At 43.5% G+C, this 24,046-nt stretch overlaps 2 protein-coding genes across 6 annotated transcripts; both read left to right on the top strand.

Annotated features, from left to right (window-relative positions):
• The first annotated feature begins 104 nt into the window (after window positions 1-104).
• Window positions 105-16,062, top strand: LOC113591494 (solute carrier family 12 member 6-like). Of its 3 annotated transcripts, none has more exons than XM_027031997.2 (25): window positions 105-249; window positions 1,947-2,330; window positions 2,923-3,017; window positions 3,319-3,447; window positions 5,124-5,270; window positions 5,457-5,511; window positions 5,927-6,057; window positions 6,444-6,685; window positions 7,136-7,425; window positions 7,688-7,858; window positions 7,970-8,068; window positions 8,197-8,254; window positions 8,373-8,547; window positions 9,755-9,873; window positions 10,068-10,166; window positions 10,429-10,548; window positions 11,083-11,187; window positions 11,381-11,549; window positions 11,937-12,132; window positions 12,528-12,697; window positions 13,108-13,239; window positions 13,374-13,481; window positions 14,110-14,342; window positions 14,479-14,612; window positions 14,786-16,062. In XM_027031997.2, the coding sequence occupies exons 2-25, from the start codon at window positions 2,084-2,086 to the stop codon at window positions 14,875-14,877; spliced, it is 3,516 nt and encodes a 1,171-aa protein (XP_026887798.2). In that variant the 5' UTR covers window positions 105-249; window positions 1,947-2,083; the 3' UTR covers window positions 14,878-16,062. The 3 variants fall into 3 exon arrangements, with proteins under 3 accessions (XP_026887798.2, XP_026887797.2, XP_026887796.2); XM_027031996.2 differs by having other exon boundaries at window positions 1,913-2,330; XM_027031995.2 differs by having other exon boundaries at window positions 1,484-2,330.
• A 276-nt stretch (window positions 16,063-16,338) lies between these two features.
• Window positions 16,339-23,822, top strand: tox4b (TOX high mobility group box family member 4 b). 3 transcript variants are annotated; one of them, XM_027032003.2, is made up of 9 exons: window positions 16,339-16,425; window positions 18,941-19,009; window positions 19,302-19,577; window positions 19,728-19,988; window positions 20,731-21,063; window positions 21,464-21,544; window positions 21,623-22,255; window positions 22,425-22,579; window positions 22,771-23,822. In XM_027032003.2, exons 1-9 carry the CDS (start codon window positions 16,420-16,422, stop codon window positions 22,826-22,828), a joined length of 1,872 nt encoding a protein of 623 aa, XP_026887804.1. In that variant the 5' UTR covers window positions 16,339-16,419; the 3' UTR covers window positions 22,829-23,822. The 3 variants fall into 3 exon arrangements, with proteins under 3 accessions (XP_026887804.1, XP_026887802.1, XP_026887803.1); XM_027032001.2 differs by lacking the exon at window positions 16,339-16,425 and adding an exon at window positions 17,809-18,705; XM_027032002.2 differs by lacking the exon at window positions 16,339-16,425 and adding an exon at window positions 17,811-18,705 and having other exon boundaries at window positions 20,734-21,063.
• The last annotated feature ends 224 nt before the right edge of the window (window positions 23,823-24,046 follow it).

The following is a 24,046-nucleotide window of genomic DNA, read 5'->3' as shown; positions in this document are numbered from 1 at the left end:
ATTTTTCGTGTCTCCACTGTCGTTTGTAGCGCCTTGGCATTTTAAGTTTAAAAGACTACATCTCCCAGGATGCATTTCTGCAGCATACGGCAACAAAGAGGAACTGGCACGGGTACGCGCTGGAGTTCATGCTATTTGGCCGTGCTGATTTGAGTTAATGGGAAGGACGAGGGTACCCCGAGAGTGAATGGATTTAAGTTCAGTTCAAGATATTCGCATTTTTTTTGGACGTAAAACAAGGATTACAAGGTAAATGTCACGAAAATCTTTCTTCTTAGGCAAACGAATGTTACTTGTGAGCGAAGTGAACGCGCTCGGGAATTGACGGGAACAATTACTGCACCAGTGTTACCGGACGCATACCTTTAGTTAATAAACTTAAACCCACCAAAACGTAAGAGATCTGTTTCACTTGCTTTTCTTACTCTGATTTCTAGTAGCTAGCTAGCATAGCTGTCTCGCTGAGCATACCTTAGTGTCTCTTAACTCCTGTGTATCCGCATCGCTGGCGCATTGGGGTTTTTTTTTTGTTTTTTTTTTGTTGTTGTTTTTTTTAAATAAGCTAGCTGCTTGAATAAATTCTTGAATGTAATCAAGACGCGGACAGAATCTCGACGTGCAATTTTGACAAGTAATCGGTTATGAAAATGAATACTTGGAGTGACCGATAGGATCCACAATCATAATTGGCTTAATGGATGCTAGCTCAATAGCTCGCTTCAGCAGCTGGGCGCTCACAAGTATAATTTGAAGCATCAGTGCCCCATAGTCTTACCATAAGGGAAGAGGATCAGCATTTAAGTTACTTAAATTAATTCCCAGGCTTATAGGCCTACGTGGCGTGATTAATTTCATTTAAGAAATTAAATAAACGCGGACATCCTGGTGTAATCTCGACAGGCCTTTAATTTGGGGCACAAAGACGTCTGATACTGTGAGCTAGCTAGCGTTAGGTTGACTAAACTGACCGTTAGGAACGTTATGACAGCACCTGGATTTTCTTAAGAGTTGAAGGGGTTTTATTTGGCAACTGGCCACAAACACCACCACCAGAGTTGGTTATCCGACGGTTGAGTATAAATGTTTTAATTCGTAAATTATTTGAATTTAGCGGGTCTTCAATGCACCGTTTGTCGCCTCCGCGTGTGAACACGCGGCGTTCTCGTCCGACCGGTCAGAACCGCTTTTGTATAATGATTAAATTCTAACTGCGTCCCGCCTTGTCGAAGCTGTAGTTAACTATACTACCCGTCTCCGTTACTTTGAACCTCAATACGTAAGTAATTTGGCTGTAATTTTAGCTACCTTTCCCGCGCAAGTTCAAATATACAAAAACAATCTAATACGATTCTCTTGCTGCAATGATATAAATGAAAATGAATGTCAAGCAATGCTATGAATTAACTTCTGCATTTGTTCCATACTGCCTTTCTTATTGTATGCATCTTTTTTCTCTTCTCTGTTTTTGTTCATACCCATACAGACTGTCATTTCTATATTTGCATTAAGATAGAGCACTTTAGTCAATTTACTAATACTCCGATTCTTATCTAGTCAAACCATTTTACAGTGAGGTTTTCCCTACTATTAAAAAATCCTACAGCCAAAACGCAATTAATGTATAATGTAGTCCCTGCATTTTCAAAACCCATTTTTCTGACACATTTATATTTTTCCATCAGCAGACTTGTGATTGTATAGAAAGAGCACTTTATTAAAAGCATTTCTACCTCCAATCTCAACTATGATTTCACTTGCACCCAGAATAAATTGTACATCTATTTAAAACTGAAATCTACAGTATAACAGTTTAAAACACCCAAATCCTCAGCTTTTCTGTACCTCTTGTGAATCTAGCTGACCCATAGCCTAACCCTAATTCTTAGCTGTTCTGTAAATCTTTTGAAACTAGTTGGGCTACTTGTATCACATCAAAACGGTTGTAGTATTTCCCCCTGGTGTCCACGCCACTCGCTTTCAATGGAGATGTCACCTCAAATCCAGCCATACCTGCACTGCTAGCTGAGCTCCCTGTGACCACCTTCTGAACTCCGCCCACCCCCCACGCTCCCCCCTTCTTGCGATGGTGGAACCCCAACCACCCAGAGAGGCTGTGGCGTCCTCCGTCCGCTTCACAGTCACGCCCACCAAGGCTGAGGATGTGCCAGGCCTCTCTGACACGTCGCCTGATCTCAGCCTGCGATCGGGTGGACGTGTACACTTTGGCTCGCGTGAGAGCGTCACGCGCAGCGAGCCACCCAGCGAAGCTTCTGGGGCCGTGACATCATCAGCTGGGGTGGACACGCCGGACCGCAGCCGCACGGAACACGGTGAGTGAGAGAGCAACTATCAGAGCAGGTTATGTGGTGCTGTTCAAGTTAACCTCATTGTATTGTTATAGGCCTTTTTGGTTTAGTGGTTCGTACACCTATCCGGTTCCAGTATTCACATGTTACATCTTTATAACCATGTAATAATCATAGCTTTAAGGAACTAGATAGCATTGAGTAGAAGTAAGGATCACCATCACTGGTGGTCATCGGTGTTACTTTTCATCGGTTACGCCAAATACATGAAATGACTCGGTGGTCTCTGAAACATGCATGCATATTGAACACACAGTAATGCTAGAGGGTGGCAGTTGATCATTTAAAGAACAAGAAAGTCATATCAACATCATATGCATGTGATTGTGTGCACATTGGTGTTTGACTGTGTGTGTGTATAAGGGGGAACAGAGCAGCAGAGCTGACACGATTGTTGAAACTACAGTGTGATAGCAGAGCTGCTGTGTTGTTCTCTCCTACATACACTCTCACACGCAAAGCACTACAGATTTGGGCTGCAGGTCTACTAAGAGATCCACCCCATCTAAAATCTAATCCTTCACTAATTCTCTCTCTCTGTCACTCTCTCTCTCAGGTGATGGAAATCCTAAGATCTCCAATGTGTATATCAATAACAGTCATGTCATCGATGATGACGATTTCTATGACAGAAACCTGGCCCTGTTTGAGGTATGTACAAAACTGCATTAATATCAGCCTGAGAAGCACAGTTAGAGTACAAGCGAGACATCACTCCGAGTTGCACAAAAATTCCATTAGGACACTTGGCAGGGTCCATGAATGCACTACAATTAATTAATACAGAATTCATTAATGCAATAGAATTTAGTTTATTATGCTAAGTGTTATCCAGGAAGTGGTAGATTCTAGATCACATCTTTGTCTCAGTCTGTACAGTTCAGTGAAGGAGAAGGTATTTTCTCTCTCTTTCTCTCTCTCTCTCTCTCTCTCTCTCTCTCTCTCTGTGTAGGAGGAGATGGACACTCGCCCAAAGGTGTCCTCTCTTCTCTCACGCCTGGCCAACTACACCAACCTCACGCAGGGGGCGCGGGAGCATGAGGAGGCAGAGAACTTTGGCGAGAAGCGCAAATCCAGCAAGGTAACGCACACTTGCACGTGGTTCTCGTGCCAAATCATAAAATACCCAGATAAGTACGCACATGCTTTAAATATTCTAAACAAAGCATTCGCATCCACACCCACTCAAAAACACAAAATCACGAAAAACATACGAGTAAAGCATACTGTGAATTCATACTACTGTGCGTGAATATAGAAGCCCCCCTGATATTCTCTCTGCTTCCCCAAGCACAAATCAAGCAAAGGCTATTTTTCTTTAATTTCTACATTCACAAAACTATGGTTTTGCTGTTCAGTTTAAAGTTATTTCTTTGCATATTTCTGATTTGCTGTTTGAGTCATATAAAACAGGCAAACTGCATAGTGCATCTCAGCAGAGCAGATGCGTTCGAACCTTCGCTGCAAATAGGTGAGGTAGCTATTAGGGCAATTTAAACGGCTTTACAAGTTTAAACTCGTATCCAAAACTCGTATTTAAACTTGTAATGTTAGCTTAATTTTGTTTGATATTTCTTTCCTTTAAATGCCTATGTTGCTTACCTTATAAACTTATTTTATTAGCAGTTAGCCGTTAGTTAGTGGCGCACAATCTCCGTTAGCTTCAGATAATCTCTTTTATCTTGACCCTTTACTGTAATTGATGTATCTTTTCACTTAGTTTTATTTTGTGAATTTTACATTTAATAAAGCTATATCAACAAGAAGACATATAATGCAATGTGTTCTTATATAAAAAACGGAACTAGCTCGTCCACGTCACGTCGGCCATTAGTTTCTGCTAACTGTGCTCTTTCACCCACACAAGAAGCAGTTCCATTTTGAAAATTTTGGCCACATAGCACATGTAAGTCTTGGGAGAATGCATTTGAAGACGGGCACATTTTCTTTTCTTTCTCTGAGCCTTAATGTGGTTTAAAGGCACAGATGTAGCCACACTGCTTGCAATAATATCTCACTAAATTTGCTTAGTTCCAGTCATGACAATGCAGCTGATAGGGTTTTTTAACATTTAAATATTAAGACAATCTCCTAGGAATACAGGAACAGATTTTCATTTGTATTGACTCCAAATATCTTTCCCTGGTTGTGTAAAAAGAAAGCCCATGATTAGACAGAACCACTTTATCTGTATTTCCACAATATTGGTTTGAATGAAGAATTCATGATATATCCAAGGCATCTTGGTGTGTAAATGTTACACACAGTTAGAGTGAAATTTTTAATAACAGATATCTTAAATAACATCACCTTAATCCAAAGTGGGTGGAAAGGGAGATGTTAAGGTCCCCATGGTTCTTTTTAACTGAGGGATTCGCATCCCTCATCAAATCAATCCCTGTATATATTTCTGGCTTTCAAATTATGACTGAAAACAAGCCAAGCCAGTCCAGAACCAGGGCTGATGGCCATTGTTAGTCATCAGTGAAAGTGTTAAGACCACCGGGATGTTCTTTTTAGTTATCATTGTGCTATATGGGGGTTCCAGTTAACTCATTCAAAATAGCTGTCCCTCTGTTCTTGCTGTAAACTGCTTGTTTTCTAATGCCTGACTCAGCAGTTTCAGGGCCTTCCATTGTTTCACTGAATGGTTTTAGCTTCCCCAAATGTGGCATGATTTTGCATTTATTGTATGCGGACGCATGTGATACTTGACTATGATTCCCATGAATCTCTGCTGCGTGTCTTGCCCACCAGTCTCCTCAGATGGGCACGTTCATGGGCGTGTACCTGCCGTGTCTGCAGAACATCTTTGGCGTTATCCTCTTCCTCAGGCTCACCTGGGTCGTGGGCACAGCAGGAATCCTACAGGCCCTGTGTATAGTTTTCATCTGCTGCTGCTGTGTGAGTGGCACACACACACACACACACATATGCAGTCTGCCACCGCAGCAATTACTTGTTTTAGTGGTAAAGGACATTTTGCTCTTTAAATTTTGCCAGTAAAGAAAAAGTGGCAAAAATCGTTTATTAAGTCACTTGGCCTAATTTCTCTCTCTCTCTCTTTCTCTCCCTCTCTCTCTCCCTCAGACCATGTTGACTGCTATCTCAATGAGTGCCATTGCCACTAATGGAGTGGTACCAGGTATGACTCATTGTTTCCCTCTCTACCACACCAGTCATAGCTGTATGATCCTCCAAGCCCTGTGTGTCATATACCAAATACCAATTTTTTTAGTTTCGATATCGGTAATCTTTCGCTGAAATATTTGAGACAATATATCTAATCAGGGTGCACTATAGGTCCTGGCTGTCCAGCGATTGATTGATTGATTGATTGACTGGCAACTGTCACTACTTTTCTAGTGTGATATTTTTTCTTTTTTAAACATTTTTTGTGTCTGTGTATCAATATGTATATGTCCTTTTAACATGCACCTTTCTAACTCATACTTTGACAGTTGTAATGCTCCATAATGCTTTTGTAGAGCTGTATAGCATAGATGCACTAATATCTCTCTGTCTCTCTGTCTCCCACTCGTTATCTCCACCCCCTGTAGCCGGGGGGTCATATTTCATGATCTCCCGTTCGCTTGGCCCAGAGTTCGGCGGTGCAGTGGGTCTGTGTTTTTATCTGGGCACCACCTTCGCCGGGTCCATGTACATCCTCGGAGCCATCGAGATCCTGTTGGTGTGGGAGCCTTCCTTACAGTCTTCCTCATGCAACCTCCTCTGAAACCATTCTAGACCATTCTCAAATCTAGCATTCTAAACCATTCTAGAAAGTAGCAGTCTAAACCATGACCATAATCCTTCTTTAATCCCATCCTGCTTCACATCCACCTTCTAGTGGCTCTTCTTACTTTTCTACTATCACTATTTAAGGCCTTCAGAGGCTTGACACTTGACGGATCAGGAGTTCTGTTTGTTGTGTGAACAGTAAACATGTTCTCAGACATTACCGCAAGCTCATTATTAAAATTCTCTATTTTGTTCTTGTTTACTCTGTCAAGTACACCCATCTCTCTCTCTCTCTCTCTCTCTCTCTCTCTCTCTCTCTCTCTCTCTCTCTCTCAGATGTACATAGCCCCGAGAGCCGCCATCTTTATATCTCATGATACTGATGGCGAGGCGGCGGCCATGCTGAATAACATGCGTGTTTATGGCTCCATATTCTTGCTGCTGATGTCTCTTCTGGTCTTTGTGGGTGTTAAATATGTGAACAAACTAGCATCTGTATTCCTGGCTTGTGTCATCATTTCTATCCTCTCCATCTACACCGGCGCACTGGTGTCTGCCTTCAGGCCACCTTTTTTCCCGTGAGTACCAATTCAAATGCTCCCAAGCATGAGTGACACCCCTGGGTGCCCACTTATCAGCAAGGGTTTCATTTGCCACAACACATTCTGGTGTTCAGGTCATCTTAAATGAGAGAGAGTGTTCAGTGTCATACTCGCTCTACCATTTAACGACGACCTTTGGTTTACATCGCTTTCGGGACACCTGGCCAAGTTCGGCAGAACCAATTAAACGACTCCCGACTGATGCAGCTTAAGGTTTTTGCCTGTGATTGAAATCATGTGGATGCCCCTGGTTCAGCCAGGCTGTCCAGTGATGTTTTCTGTGCAGCATATGTAAAGTTTTAGTGTCTAGCTCTATGTGCCTTGGAGAGCCTACACAATGGATGCCCGGGCAGGTGCCTTTCCCGAGTGCCTTCACCGAGTATCATAGTCAGTTTTTGATTGACCAACGGCCACGTCTCTCCTCAGGGTGTGTATGCTGGGGAACCGCAGCCTTTCTCAGCATTACCTTTCGGATGGTCAGTGTGCCAAGACAATTCTGTTATCGCGGGAGATGCAGACACAGCAGGGTACAAATGTCACTGGGGGCCTGAATGGCACGGAAGCCCCATTGGCTGCAATTGTGGAGAAGACGACCATCCTGTGGCAGCAGTTCTGCAACTCATCGGAGATGAACGCAATATGCGATGAGTACTTTGCTCACAACAACGTCACGCAGATTGAGGGAATACCAGGACTTGCGAGTGGTGTTATTGCAGGTATTTCTTGTATATACACTGTGTTGTAAGAAGAATTATAAATTTATCCTAAAATCTATTTGATTTATAGAGGACTCTGCTTTTAAGAGGCTGAAGAGAAGGAGCCAGAGTTTAATAGGTGTTCACAGATTTTAATAGGTGTTAATAGGTGGCACTACAGTGAGTGGTAAGCTCGATGAGTGTTTGTGTGTGTTTGTCTTTGTGCTCATTAACAATTTGTGTGGGGGTCGTGTTTGTCCTTATGTGTGCATTGCATCTCCAGACAACATTTGGAGTTCTTACCTCAGTAAAGGGGACCTTCTGGAGCAAGGTTCTCACTCCGCCCACAGCCCCGGCTACTCCAGCCACGTCTGGAATGGCTCTCCTTACATCTTTGCCGACATCACCACCTCCTTCACGCTGTTGGTGGGAATCTTCTTTCCTTCTGTGACAGGTGCTAGTGATATCACATAAATTAAATTCTTTAATTTAAAAAAAAAAAGATTTATAGTGGGTGAAAGTTTTGGCCCAAACCTGTTAAATATTTTGGCCTTGTCTTTCACAGGTATCATGGCGGGCTCCAACCGGTCAGGTGACCTGAAGGATGCTCAGCGCTCCATTCCGATCGGGACTGTGCTAGCCATCCTCACCACCTCCCTTGTGTGTATCCTTCCATGCTCGTGCTCTGATTGTTCCCAAGTTGCTGCTGATGGCATGAGGTTAGGTAGGTTGCAGTGTGTTGCTGTAGATGATACTGGGTTGTGGTGATGTTTTCCTAAATGTGAGGAACAGACCTGAGCAGTGTACTGATTTTTGGGGCCTGTGTGGAAGGAGTGCTTCTTCGTGACAAGTATGTTTATATTCTTTTCTTTTTGTTCTTTTCCTTTCTTGTCCTTTTCTCATCATTTCTTTCTTTTTCCCTTCTTTCTTTTTCTCTTTCATTCTATAGCATTTTATCTCTCCTGCAGGTTTGGAGAGTCTGTGAAAGGGAACTTAGTCGTAGGCACGCTTGCATGGCCCTCCCCCTGGGTCATTGTGATTGGTTCCTTCTTCTCGACGTGTGGTGCTGGCCTCCAGTCACTGACTGGTGCCCCACGACTGCTGCAGGCTATTGCTAAAGACAACATCATTCCCTTCCTGAGAGTAAGTCATCACTGTCTTCTGTGCCTGTAGTGGTGCTGCTTTTTCAGTTGACCTCATCATTTACACTATATAGCCAAAAGCATGTGGACATGTATCTTAATCATTACCTTCAGGTATTTCAGCAATACCCATTGCTAACAGGTGAATAAAATCAAGCACAGAGCCATGCAATCCTATAGACAAACATGGGAAGTCGAATTGGTCGTACTGAAGAGCTCAGTGGCTTTGAACATGGTATGGTTTGTGCAAATTCTGCCCTGCTTGATCTGCCTTTGTCAGATGTAAGTGTTATTGTGAAGTGGAAGCTTCTAGGAGCAACAACAATTCAGACCCCACGCAAACTCTCAGAGAGGGGAAGCCGAGTCCCTCTGTGCAACGCACTTCAGAGAGTTCCATACTGCATCTGGAACTAACATGAGTTCAAGAACTGTGTGTCTGGGGCTTCATGAAACGTGATTCCAAGGCCAAACAGCTGCACAGGCCTGACTGTGCGCAATGCCAGGACACACTGGCACAATCCAAAATCTTGGAATGGAAAGCATTCCCAGAAGAGTGGAGGCTGTTATAGCCTCCAGAGGTGTGTCACTTGATTTAGGAAAGACAAACAGTTTCATAGGTCTGATGGTCAAGTGTCCACAGACTTTTGGCCATATAGTGTCTTTTGCTTTTCTGAGAATCTTCTTAGTATTATGCCTTGTATCATTTTTTTATTGATAATTGCACAGTTACCAGATGAAGTGTATATTGATTAAATAATTTTGATTGGGCTGAAATAGTTGATGATGATGATGATGATGATGATGATTATGATGATGATTAACCTTTGGTAACCAGAATAGTATTTAAGTATAATGCCTCGCAATTGTAATATTTAATCTCTGTTGACATTGATATAGATTGTGTATTTGATATTGCCATTCTCTGTGCAAGAGGTTGGTCATTTTTGAATGTTATAATGTACCCTCTAGCTCTTTATTAATTTATGTAGCTCTTACTTTTTTAAAGTGTCTGCTCTCTAAAGATGTGTTTTTTATAGTATGCCTCCATGGGTCTTTACCTGAAGTAGTATTTATTCTATATGTGGTTGTATTATAATAGTGACATTAATACATTTGAGTGTATATAAATTGCATGAAGGTGTTTGATTATACTGAGGATTCTCACTATGGCTCTTTGTTAAACATGATGCTGGTTGTTGTGTCTAAAGGTGTTTGGTCATGGTAAGGCCAATGGAGAACCCACCTGGGCTCTGCTCCTGACTGCCTTCATTGCTGAACTGGGAATTCTCATCGCCTCCCTGGACTTGGTCGCTCCCATTCTCTCCATGTACGTGCACGTGTGTGTGTGCGCGCATGCACGTGTATGCGCGAACAAGCATACATACAAGCTGCATTGTGTAACCTGCATTATGTCAGCACATCTAACGTGTCTGTCTCGGAGCACGTTTTTTTTTGTGTGTGTGTGTTTGCCAGTGTCAGTCTCTGGGCATGTTTCTAACGTGTGTGTTGGTCTCTGGGCAGGTTTTTCCTGATGTGTTATCTGTTTGTAAATCTGGCCTGTGCCCTTCAAACCCTGCTGAGGACCCCCAACTGGAGACCTCGATTCTCCTACTACCATTGGTACAGACACACACACGCCCACATGTGCATGGATACACGTAATTGCACACCTAACATGGCACCCGATGTTTGCCCTTAATATGTTTGACCTTTTAGATTCACATAAACATTATTATTTAATGTTATCTGAAAAATGATATTTTGGTAAATATATATGCCAAATATTTGTTCATCCAATACAGTCTTACAGTGTTACAAAACTTATGACATTATCCCTTTGTTGTTATTTTGATCTCTCTCTCTCTCTCTCTCTCTCTCTCAGGACTCTGTCATTTCTGGGAATGGTTATTTGCTTGGCGTTAATGTTCATTTCGTCATGGTACTACGCAATCGTTGCCATGGTGATTGCGGGCATGATTTATAAGTATATAGAGTATCACGGGTACGTTGCCATGGAAACCTTTACTTTTGCCAGTGTACATGCATGTGGAAAGTGCACGGACGCAGACAAAAACTCGCATGCAAACACACATATAAATATGTATTTATGAGGGTAGTAAACATTGGTTGTGTGTGTGTGATATGCAAAGTTTCCAGAGAACAGGACCAGGATTCCTGAACAAATCTGCGAGCAAAGTACTTCTGAAGTTCTAGAAGGTCAAACTGGTATATGCTCAGAACAGTAGATGTTTTGTAACTGCTTTTAGCTCCTTAACTTTCAGAAGCACTTTGCTTGCACAGCTGATGAAGGACCTCTGTCCGAAATATACTGTTTCTCTGGAATCCTTGTGTACTAGAGCGCCACAATACACTGCAAATTTTCCTTGGAATTTTCTTTAGATGTGGTCACTTAGAATCCTTCAAAAGAAATCATGGTTAATATTATTCTCAAACACTTCAGAATCCTTTAAAATGATGCAGAGACCACATATATACATTGAATATATATGTTTCCATTATTGTTTGTGTGTTGCAGGGCAGAGAAAGAGTGGGGAGATGGGATTAGAGGTCTTTCTCTCAGTGCAGCTCGATATGCTCTGTTGAGACTTGAGGAGGGCCCACCGCACACCAAGAACTGGAGGTATGTGGACACCTGTGTGAACACACACATCCACACACACACACTCCCCCAACCCCCCCTTAAGTGCACACTCCCATATGCAAACCATTACTCTTTAAGAGTAATCCCCATTTAAGTCCAAAAAAACCTGTTCTTTCTTGCTGTGTGTGTGTTTTTGTTTCTGTGTGTGTGTGTGTGTGTGTGTGTGGATCAGGCCCCAACTGCTGGTCCTGCTGAAGCTGGACGAGGACGCCCACGTTAAGTCTCCGCGCCTGCTAACCTTTGCCTCCCAGCTGAAGGCGGGGAAAGGGCTAACCATCGTGGGCACTGTTCTGCCCGGGAACTTCCTCTACAGCTTCGGCGATTCCCTTGCCGCCGAGCAGGTCCTCCTCCTCTTCCTTACCTGTCCCTCTTTTTGCCCAGATGGGCATCCACGCCTGCATTTGTTCATCCATTCGGTTCAGCTTCATCGCAGATCAAACATAGATCACAGTTATTGTTATTACCCTCATACCACTGTGCATCGATCTGAACATGCTCTAGTCGATGACAGTTATAATGATATTCACAAAAGTGCCAGCTCATTTTTTGGCCTAAATAAAATTTTCTGGCTGTTTTCAAGCAACAAACAAAAGCTGACTAGCTCCAGATCTGCTTCCAGTGTGGGTTTTACTCAGCCAAATCTGTTCATCCATGCTGTCACATACCCATCCACCTATCCAGTCCTCTCTCAATGCATCTCCCCTCCCTCCCTTCACCCTTTTACCCAGACCCTAAAGCACCTGATGGAGAAGGAGCGGGTGAAGGGCTTTGTGCAGTGCATCGTGGCGCAGAAGCCACGTGACGGCATCAGTCACATGATCCAGTCCAGTGGCCTGGGTGGCATGAGGCCCAACACGGTGGTGATGGGCTGGCCCCATGCCTGGAGGCAGAGCGAGGACCCACAGAGCTGGAAGACCTTCATCAGTGAGTGAGGAAGAGGAGGGGTTTAGGTTTGAGAGGAACACATTAGATTTGTTGGCTGGAGCAAAGGGGTTCTCAGTCCAGTCCTCAGGGACACTGATCCGGGTCAGGATTTTTGTCCTGATCAGATGTTGGCCAGGTAATGAATGTTCAGTGGTGCTGGGTCAGGTGTATGAGGAGCTGAAACAAAAACTAGGACTGGCAGAATGGTCCCACCGAGGACTGGACTAAGAATATAAACTACAATTATACCTCACACCTTACACCATGCTAATGGAAATTCTGGACCAACAGTGCCCCCTGCAGACTATGTGCACACATGCAGGGCTGTGTGCTCCTAGGCGTATTCTGTGTGCGTGTTTACTTGGGGATAGCAGCGCGCCCTATCTGTCCCATAGACACGGTGCGCGTGACCACGGCTGCCCACCTCGCCCTGCTGGTGCCCAAGAACATCTCACTGTTCCCCAGCAATAGTGAGCCATGCACAGAGGGCACCATCGACGTGTGGTGGATTGTGCACGATGGCGGCATGCTGATGCTGCTTCCCTTCCTGCTGCGCCAGCATAAGGTTTGACACAGCCACTCAAGTCTCACAGATTCTTATGGGGCCGAGCGCCACCCCTCCACCCACCCCACAGAGAAAGAAAGCACAAGTAGCAAAGAAGAAAGGAAAGAACAAAAGTCAAATGGAGCTCCTCCTGTGTCGATTAGTTAACGCAGGAGGGGCCGTCCTCCAATCACTGAGGGACATGCCACTGCACAGTTTAGTGTCACACTTGTTTTAACCTGCCTGATCCCACTGAAGCTCTCGATAATGATATAATGAGCCGAAACATGCCGAAGCAGGTAGGCTAGCCAACTCTGAAATGGTATCTAGGTTTAGCTGCTTTAACAACCCATATTAACAGCTTGTGTGTGTGTGTGTGTGTGTGTGTGTGTGTGTGTGTGTGTGTGTGTGTGCGCGTGTGCGTGCGTCAGGTGTGGCGCAAGTGCGGGATGCGTATCTTCACGGTGGCTCAGATGGAGGACAATTCGATTCAGATGAAGAAGGACCTGGCCACCTTCCTCTACCACCTGCGCATAGAGGCTGAGGTAGAGGTGGTGGAGATGGTAGGAAGGAGCTATGATGATGAACACTTAGACTTCTCAGTGCTGTATGAATGACAAGGCTTTTATCAGTGTAAGTCTGGGCACTTACAATTTAATATAGGAACCAAAGTAATATCTCTCCCTTTCTCCCTCAGCATGACAGTGATATCAGTGCATATACATATGAAAGAACTCTGATGATGGAACAGCGGTCACAGATGCTTCGGCAAATGCGTCTCTCCAAATCAGACCGGGAGAGAGAGGTAGGTTGGGGGGGGGGGGTGTGTGTGTGTGTGGGTGGGTGGGTGGGTGGTGGTAGGGGGTTAGCAAAAGGTGTCCATGTTACTGTATCTAGCCTTGCATTGGCCATGATGTGTTTTTTTAATATGAACTTCTCTATTTAATATGAGCGCCATCTTAAGCGAGTTCGATGGAGTTTTGATGATGTAAGTTCTAAATGTAAGCTGTGCTTGGCTAGCTGTATACCTGTAGTTTAAAAAAAAAAAAAAAAAACTAGTAGTTTTTCCCCAACCTACCTGCTTACGTGTTAGTTAGCGTGTTTGTGTTTGAGGTGCTGATGTCTTTCAGCATAGTGATAGTAACAATCAATGCTCAGAAACACAACAGCATGAAAGAAAGATGGATAGAGAACTGGGTGAGTAACAGAGACAGAAAAAGAGCAATAAAATGGCGACAACAGTAGGAAGAAGAGGGAGCTGTCCATTTAAAGGCTTGCTGGGTGTGAGGGGGGGGTTGTATTTGTCCAGCTGTATGTAAAATTATCTGATTGAAGAAAGGATAAAGGTGTGTTAACACAGTTGCAAAGGGCTGTCACCAAGATTAACCAATACTTATCTATGGTTGTGTGTGTTTGCCTCCTCCTGCCCACAGGCGCAGTTGGTGAAGGACAGGAACTCCATGCTGCGCTTGACAAGCATCGGCTCCGATGACGACGATGACACGGATGGGGTGGGTGGGGCAGACAAGGTGGGTGCTACCTTAGAGCACCGGCGCGTCCACATGACCTGGACTAAAGACAAAGCCCTCGAACTCCGCGCACAGGCACACATACCATCTGGCTGCAGCACACCTGAAGGCTTCAGAGACATGCTGAGCATCCGGCCGTGAGTGTCTCACACTCACTCACCACACACACACACACACACACACACACACACACACACACACACACACACACACACACACACACACACTCACTTTCTTTAATCATGGCATCTTAAGATCTTTATTAACATGCAGGGACCATTCCAATGTGCGGCGCATGCATACGGCAGTCAAGCTCAATGAGGTCATTGTAAACAAATCCCACGATGCCCGGCTGGTCCTGCTGAACATGCCTGGGCCGCCCAAGAACCCCGAGGGGGACGAAAACTGTATCCTTTCTTTCACAGCTTCTATGTTTAAATAAACCTCTGCAGAGTTGAATGTTTAGTGATTGTGTTATAATTAATGTCTTGTTAAATTAAGTGTTTATGCAATTCAGATTTTGTTTTTGTTGTTTATTTTTTAATTAGCGCAATAATGACTTTCCTTGACTGAAACACAGATATGGAATTTTTGGAGGTTCTAACAGAGGGCCTAGAGCATGTCCTATTGGTTAGGGGTGGAGGAAGTGAGGTCATTACCATCTATTCTTGATGGCCAACGGAAATGCATTGTCCACATAGCAGCCAATAGCAAAGAAGATAAAAAGGGATGTCACTTAGTGGGTTTTTAGGGGTGTCACAAAGAAAATTTTGATGGAACAAAGTGTGGATGACTTTGTTACATGGTAGTGTCTGAAAATCACCCACTCCATCAAGCTCCTCCCACACTTAGCCATTTTCCATCAGCCTCCAATCACTATCACCAACACCAACAAAAATGTCAGCAGCTGTCCCTGTTTTAGTGATGATCAGTGTTTGGCACAGAAAGACTGGGCTCTTAGTGTGTATTGCCGTAGTTATGTGCATATTCTATGGCTGTGGAGATAAAGGAGGAAAGTTCTCCTATAAAGTGGTCGTGGGAAGGAAAGCCATGTATCGGACCAATTAATGAGAAGTCTTCTACACATCAAAACACACACATGTATCACACAATTGGACAATAAGTGTGTTCCATGGACTGACTCAGGGGTTGTTCTGGTTGATAATGGACCGTGTGTGTGTGTTTTTAGTTAGTTACTGTTAGAGCTAGTCATTTATGTATGAAGAGTTGCAAATTGAATGATAGATCATTAGTTGAAAGGTTATTTTCAGCTAACGTCTATTATTTATTTTGTGTGTGTTGTACAAGGATGTTATGAGAAGTTGGTTCTGTGGAATAAAGGTAACAGTTTTGTAGCAATACGAAGCAGGCACTGTTGCACATTTAGAGACCCATGTTTCAGCATGCCATTTTAGTGCTTAATGTTGTCTAGGCTGACAGCATGCATGCATGTTTGTCTGTGTGTGAGAAAGGAACAGAGGTAGTGTCTGTGCATATACACAAATCTTTTTAATACATGTCTGCTGTGATATGCGCTGGAGGTTTTGTTCTTTTCTTCAAACAACTTATGTGCTGTCAGCCTTTGCACTGTAATTCCTGCTCTCCTAAAAGGTTTGTATTTGTGGAACCTGCTTTTTCACATGTGCTTGTGTGCACATGTTGGCTTTAGATGGGAAGAGAGATTTTGTTTATGAAAATGCTTGTATCATTTTTTATGTGCAGAGATGTCGTTTCCTGTCCACCATGCTTGTGAATCAATGCCGAAGATCTACAATTTATCATTCCTTTTTTTATTACATTAATATTAAAATATAAACTCCAGTCTCAAACAAATGGGAAATAAAACTGATTTTCTAAAGAAAACGTTTGAATTGTATGCTTTCTCTAATATTATGCATTCACATCTTCTTCCTAAACCAATTAACTCATCACTTTTACTAGAACAAGGGCATACCCCTAATTGTCATTTTCCTTTGTTGGTAAAGAGATCAAAATTATATGACATGGAATTTAGTAGGATCTGTGTTTGCTGACCGGCTCAGAAACCTCACTGGAGACTGGCCGAGTCTGCAACAACGCAGCCGGTAGCTTGCTTGCGTAACTTCCGTTTCCGAACTGAATCCGGAAGCCGGTGCCATGTTGTGAGTGCTTTTTTTGTGAGAATCCCTTTGATCGAAGTCACAAGACAGAAACGGTGTCGTTTTCAGGGCGAGTATGGAGGTAAGAAGAGAAGTTGAAAGTTACTCAGTGTAAATAGCTCATCTGTGTGGTACCTTGTCCACCCCCGACCTGTTAATTCACACTTTACAGCCCTTTTGTCCATTAAGTAGGAGATGAAAAGCCACCAAGCCCGTCCACACACGAAGCAACTTCCTTGTTGTAGTTATCCTATCTAGCTAGCTAACGACCGTTAGCAGCTAACCAAAATGAATGGCTTTCTGTATAGGAAAGTAGTTAATTGCACAATTTGCATTCAGAAAACTATTTTCTCAGCGTTTAACGGTTGACTGGATAACTTGGACATCGACCCCAATCCATATTTTCACTATTTTTGACATCACTTTTTTAATCTGGCTGTTTTGATGGATGCTTCTAGCTAGTATACCAAAGCTAGTCAGTCAGCGTCGTTCTTGATGATGGCTTGCTGGCGAAGGCTACATTACTTAACCTACCTGGGATATAGTCAAAATCGCACACTTGTCTATCATTCAGTTTTACACTTTTGTAATCGCTGGCAAGAAACCTCTTATCTTCAGCCATCTGTGTACTCTTTTAAACCATGCGGCAAAGAAAGTGACTTATAACAGAAACAGATTGTGATTTAACTTCTTTCATTGCTAAAATGTTAACTTGCTCTAGGTGACTAAATGGTCTTTCTTACAAAAGTTTATTAACTACCATATTTTAAAAACTACGAAGTGCAGGACTTCGTTTTAATAGGTGAATGTAACTAAAGATAAAATAAAACAAAACATTTCTGTAAAACAAATCGCCACAGTCGATGACTATGGGCTGAACTGGTGCATTTTTTCCTTTCTAAAAAGACATGATCTGTAAAGGGCAATCCCAACTTTATTTTTTAATTTACAGAAAGTCAAGTAACTTAAATTATGAAAATATGAATGTTAGCCAAACGTTTTCTTGAGTACAAATGTCCAGATAGTTCTAAAATAGATCAGACGACTCTGGGGCTTTCTGACATGTATGTGTAATACCCAGATCCAAAGTTCTTCCTTGGAGAACGGACCAGCAATTATATAACGTGATTGTCCTTCCACTTGGTTAAAATGTTTAACATTCAGTGCTGTTCCATCTATTTGCAGTGTGTGTACTACTGAATTAAAACCCACTCTGCTTACCGACTTAATATAATTTGTTGGTGGTGAATAACCCGACGATCTACACCATATTGGGCCACATTAGGACTATTTCACTGGCTGGTGATAGGGGGGGAGCTTGGTGGTTTTGAAAATACCACTTATATTATTACTCCCATTTATACTATAAACCACGTACATGGTTGGGGGAACATATTTTTTATGCGGATGCAATTGATATAACTTACATCGGGTTAAGAAACAGGGTTTAAACACGTTAAATGTCAAGACATACAGTTGACCCCTCTCTCTTCTACTATAATGAAATCCAAATCGATAACTGACTCAACTGAGATGCCTGTCGCGCACGTACAGGATCACAGAAAAACGCTCGCGATGTGACCGACCTTCTTGACAACCAGCTGGTTTTGGACTCTTGATCTGTATTTGGCTCGTTTTATTAACTCTGCAATTGTATTTGTGGTGTGCGTATTATTGGGCGTAGCACGAAACAGCACGATTGTTGTTAGTGACGCCGTTAGCCGTCTTTTTCCATGTGACTGTCATTCAAGTCGGCGCTGGTTACCTCGTTGCTTCCCATGTTAATAGCAAGCAGGCTAGTTAGCGAGCTAGCTAGCACGACTTCGGTCAGGATGATTCTACGCTCAAGAATCGTTTGTCTTTAATATGCACATCCGACTCTTATGTGCTGTTAAAGTCTAATGAAGGACGTTTGCTATGTTGTTTGTTAGAATGCGTGATTAGACTTCAAAGTTAGCTAACTAACCTAGCTAGCAAGCGCACCAGTACCGCAGTATGCGTCAGGCGTGCAAGATGGAACAAGCCAGGTCTTGAGTTAGCTAGTGGGGTAGACAAGTTATTTTTGGTATGGGAGTAAGTCCGAGGGGTTTGCTTCTTGCCAAGGCCTACGGTGTACTGGAAATCTTAACTGGAGAATTTTTACGACAGAGTGGTCGTTGTACTGAAACAACAGTCTAGTTCAGCTTTAATTCCTAAGATACGATTGTTTTACGTTGCTCACGCTGCTGAGATTTAAGATTTGTTACACTGGAATAAAATGGATCTAAACTTTTACTCTGATTTGACGGACGGGACTGGACAACCAGGCGATCCGGAGTTTCTGGATCCTCAGGCTTTTAATGGATTTGACACAGTTCAAAAGGTGATCACACAGGTCTTTAAGATAGAAATTTCGGCCAGTTGTTTTGCATTGTATGTATTGAAATGCTAATAAATATATTTTAACAACAGGCATCCAAAAGCCTCTCATTTTTGTTTGCCTGAAATTGAGCTGTTAATGAAAAGAACACTTTAATATGTGCTTATGTGACAATTCTGTTGATTTATTTCTTCTTTTCCTTTTCTACTCGCACTATATGGTTTTTATTTTGTTGCAGTTCCCTGGAGGAAGTGACAACTACTTGGCTATCAGTGGAGAAGGTCATCCTTTCCTGTCCTCCTCCGAGGTACTTCTTCCCTCCAAATACATCCTTTACGATCCAGGATGCTAAGGTGCTTTGCATACAAAATGCTCTGCTTCTTTTTGTCTGTGTCAGTGTCGGCACCCTTCAGGCTAAATCCCAAGTTAATGAGCAGAACGGGAATTAGGATGTGTAGGACAAAATAAACACTTCAGAGTCCAATTACTGTTGAAGCAAAGCTAGTAGCCATGAATGATCTGATATTCTATCAAAATGTACTAGTTTTCTTTGTATTTAATTATTTGGTTAGTTAATAATTTTATTTTTCCCCCTGCAGACTTTCCACACACCCAGTCTTGGCGATGAGGAGTTTGAAATCCCACCTATATCTTTGGACCCTGACTCCACCCTCAGCGTCTCGGATGTGGTGTCCCATTTTGGAGAGCTGGGCGATGGCGGCCCCTCCTCTGGCGTCCCTGGCAACGCTGTCGTCGAGGGCGATGACCCCTCCTTTGCTTCAACCTTCGTGAACCCATCTTCGCAGGGCCTGGAGCACCTTAGTCTGATGAGCCAGCAGGGAGGGGGGCCCATGCTTGCATCTACTCTGGGAATGGTGAGGAGATATTGGAAAAAGGTCCAGACATGTAGGGCTGCAGCCATACTTTGCTTTTACTAGTCATGCACAAATTATATAGGTCAGTTTGTTGTTATAGATGAGAAACACATTTCTAAACCCAACCCAATTGCCTTCGACCTGTTTCAGGATATTGGCCACCCTATTGGATCTCAGTTCAGTAACTCCTCCCCCATGACCATTGACGTTCCACTGACTGATATGAACCATGGTCTCCTGGGTCACAATCAGTTGACCACCATTGACCAGTCAGAGCTCAGTGCCCAGCTGGGTCTCAGTCTGGGTGGTGGGACTATCCTGCCACGCTCCCAGTCACCTGACCAACCGCTGTCCACCACCGGCTCACCTTCTGAATCTCTGCAGGATGATGACATGGACGACTTCAGAAGAGTGAGTCTTTGCAACCTTGTAAAGTTTTGTGGGAAATTATGTAATTGAGGTACAATTATAAGCCTTCATACTGATCTATAGAGCTTTTTAATGGGGAATTTTGTCAGTGTTGTAGAATTGAAAGTTTTTTTGACTGATTTTAAAGTGCAGTACAAGTTACAGGGCATGTCAAATACTATATGATATGCAAAATATATTGCACTATAAAATCAGATTTCAGAAGATCACAAATGCCAGTTGAATTGCAGTTGTTTTTTGGTGCATTTACCAGTTATCCTTAATGCATTGCTACATCTATATTTAGAACTTTTCTACTTTTCTACACAATGGGAATTGTTACATGATATTTGGGAAACTGATGTTCCAAGGAGTACCTGTATTGCTTTGCTTTCTTTAGTCATTTATTTGTTTCTGATTTTATTTGTACTGTGTAGTTAACTGTAATGTAGGTTATGTAGTACATCACATGGCTGCCCATTGCTTTGTTTTTAATTTTGGAAACTAATGGTGTATCTTAAAAGTTAAAGGACTAATTTCCCTGATCAAGATTATTTCTAAACCTAGACTAAAAAGTTATAATTCACCAGTGACACTATAATTTAGTCTAGGAATAATGCATGCCCAAAAAACAGTCCCATCATGTTCTGGAAACTAATCTGTACTTTCTTTGGCTACCATGCCCTTCTCCACCCCCCATACCCCTCCCCCTCCCCCCCCCTGCTCTGCCCACCCTCTGGCTCAGAAGAGCGTGCTGGTGGACTCCCCGGTCTCCCTCTCAGTCTCCCCTGGTGTCATCTCCCTGTCCCCGTCCCTTGCAGAGCAGCCCGCTACCTCCTCAGCTGTGGCCCCACCCACCTTGGCCCGGAAAGGCGTGACTGCTGGTGGAGGGGGTGGGGCAAAGAAAGGGAAGAAGAAGAAGGATCCTAACGAGCCTCAGAAGCCTGTGTCTGCCTATGCCTTGTTCTTCCGAGATACGCAGGCAGCCATCAAGGGCCAGAACCCCAATGCCACTTTTGGGGAAGTGTCCAAGATCGTGGCATCAATGTGGGACAGTCTGGGGGAAGAGCAAAAACAGGTACACCCGTGCGTGCGTGCGTGTGTGTGTGTGTGTATGTGTGTGTGTGTGTGTGTATATATATATATATATATATATTTGCTGGTTGTTAAAATATCTCTGATCTGTACATTTATAATAACCACATGGTGTATTTAGCTTAACAGTACAACAGTTGAAGACCTCTTAATTTGCAGGGGATTTCATAATGTTGTGTGGAATTTTCTGTTGGCATTTTCCAAATGTTTATTAAACGTTTAAACGGACTTCTCCATGTGTCTTGGCAGTAGCTTATGTCAAATACATGTCTACCTTAATGCAGTCTTAAAAGATGAACATATACCAATGCTTACTAACACATTTAAAGATGTATCCTAATTGCAAGAATGCACTATTTCATATCACATTGTTTCTGCTTCAGGTTTACAAGAGGAAGACTGAAGCAGCTAAAAAGGAGTACCTTAAAGCACTGGCAGCTTACAGAGCCAATCTGCTCTCTCAGGTAATGTAATCAGCCATTCGTATTGATATTTGTCTACTTTACAACTGTTTATTTATAATTTGTTTTTGTCTCTTGCAGCCCACTATTGAGGTGTTGGACACACCCCCTTCTCCACCTGCCCCTCCCACTGTAGCCATGGCCACGCCTGAGCCGGCGGCACAGCCACCTTCGCGCTCGAGTCGCATCCCTCAGCACGCCCCTGACAACAACACCATCACCAACATCTGCACCTCCAACATCATCATCGATTTGCCACAGGTCACCACGCGCTCCCGCACGGGCGCCCACAAGCCGGCCGCTGTCCCTGCCACCACGCAGTCACCGCCCACCGTCGCCAAGATAGTCATAACCAAACAGCAAGTCATGCCCTTGGTGGCCCCCGCCTCTTCGGCCCGCCTGCCGCCTCCTCTCCAGCAGATGCAGAACACCCCTCCTCCCCCACGCCTCCAACAGATGGTACACTCCCCTGCCCCACCCCCGCTTCAGGCCAAGCCACGTGGCGGCAGTGCTGCCGGGCAGGTCGCCGCCACGGTTGCCACAGCACCACCACCACCTTTGCAAATCAAGATTGTCCCCGCCCCTGTACAGACAGACATGGCCACACCCATTATCGTGACCACGGCGGGGGAGGCGTCGGTGTCGTCTTCCCCTGCCTTGGCTGTGGAGGTGGCGCAGCCCACTGCTATAGTGACGGCAGAAGGAGAAGAAGGGGTATGCCTCCAAAAGTCAAAGCTAAAACAAAATGGATATATCAAACTACTCTTAAAACATTCATATAGTTACAGGTCATTTATTTTCAGTTGGGTTTATAGTGTGCTGTCTCATTTTCCGGCCATCATTTCACCTTTTTCTCTCCATTTCTTTCTCTCCTCGCTCTCAGATGGAGGTGGAGCTAAACGGCTCCCCTGCATCCGAAGTGGCGCCGCCGGCCGGCCCTGCCGTGTGCGTGCGTGCGGGCTGCAACAACCCGCCCATTGAGAGCAAAGACTGGGACCGCGAGTACTGCAGTAATGAGTGCGTGGCCACCCACTGCAGGTAGAGGCCTCTTACACAATGTTTCATTCACAGGATATTAGACTGCCATCCCAAAAATATAATGGACTGCATGCTACTGACCATCTTTTGCATGCTCATTGGGGTTCCCCCCCCCCCCCCTCCCCCATTTTGTCCTTCCACAGTGCACATGCCATTTGACTAAGCAGTGTTTTCACATCTTTCTCCAACAGGGACGTGTTCATGGCCTGGTGCGTAATCAGAGGACAGAACTCCACTACTGTAACTTAGTACTCACTTTAACAAGGCCGAGAGAGGGAGTGCCAGTCGGGGAAATCGCTTGGCATGTAGTAGACATGTTGAGAGAAACTGAAAAAAAGAGAGGATATAGTCGGCACAGTGCTGGGCGTTGTTCATCTCTACCTGGAAGTACACTATACGTGAACACAAAATTAAAGAGAGAGTTCAACCAGTAAAAGGCATGTGGCTGACGAGATATGAGTTCTGACTTCATCTAGTGAACTAACCAGCTGTTTCTTTAAACCATCCCTTTAAGCACTAAAATTAGATTTGAAGGCTGCAAAAGCAGTTTAAGAGAAGCCAGGGCAGCAGTCCCATGGGCCTTAAAAATCCTTGAATTTTTAAGAATTTGGAGGACAAATACAAGGCACTGCAATGTTTGAAAGATGCTTAAGGAGTTTTGAAGTTGATTACAAAATGAAATGTTATGAATGTACCTATTCTAAAATGTGAAATTGCTTGGGAACTAGTCGTTTCTCACTCATTGTTCTAAATTTGTTCACGTGTCATTGGCAAAGTCTGTGTTTGTCAGTTTTTTGTTTTTCCACTTGGTGCTCAGAAGGTTCTCAGAAAACCCTTGACTAGTTGATAAAGTGGGGACAGTCAGAGGAACCATGTTGAAAGGTTTGTTTAATGGACTCAAATTAACAAAATGTACAGGAAAGGGTTATGTCCATTTAAGATGGCACTAATGTTTGGCATCACAGATCAGTTATGTATGCGAGACGCACCAACTGAAATTATAAAAGGGAATTGGGTTCTTTTAAATTTGAAATTTTCAGTTGATTTTTTCTAAAATGAGTAGTTATTCCTGTTGGAGTTTACTTATGTATTGCTTTTGTTATGTGAGGTCAGAAGGTTAAGAATGGTCCGAAATAAGGGTGCATGTGTGTGCACGTGCTCATGCGTGCGTATGCGTATGTCTGCGCATGCATACGTGTTTTCTTATTGTGGATGAGATTAAATAAAACACCTCTTAAGCTAATTTAAGACTATCGTTGTACTGGAAGCGTAATAAGTAAACTATAATGCTGTGCTTCACTAGTAGACTAGTCATTCACTTTCTGTTAATATGTACAGCTTTCTGTGCTTCAGGTGCATTACTGCCCAGATGTGTAAAGAGACTGTTGCTGTGTCATATGGAAAACTTTTAAGATGCAGCAACACATATTGTCAGTCACAACAGACACATTTAACTTTGTATTAATT

Source organism: Electrophorus electricus, chromosome 9 (genome assembly GCF_013358815.1).
Source record: "Electrophorus electricus isolate fEleEle1 chromosome 9, fEleEle1.pri, whole genome shotgun sequence".
Classification (NCBI taxonomy): domain Eukaryota; kingdom Metazoa; phylum Chordata; class Actinopteri; order Gymnotiformes; family Gymnotidae; genus Electrophorus; species Electrophorus electricus.
Note: the sequence above shows the minus strand (reverse complement) of the source record. Positions and strands in the feature narration are given on the sequence as shown.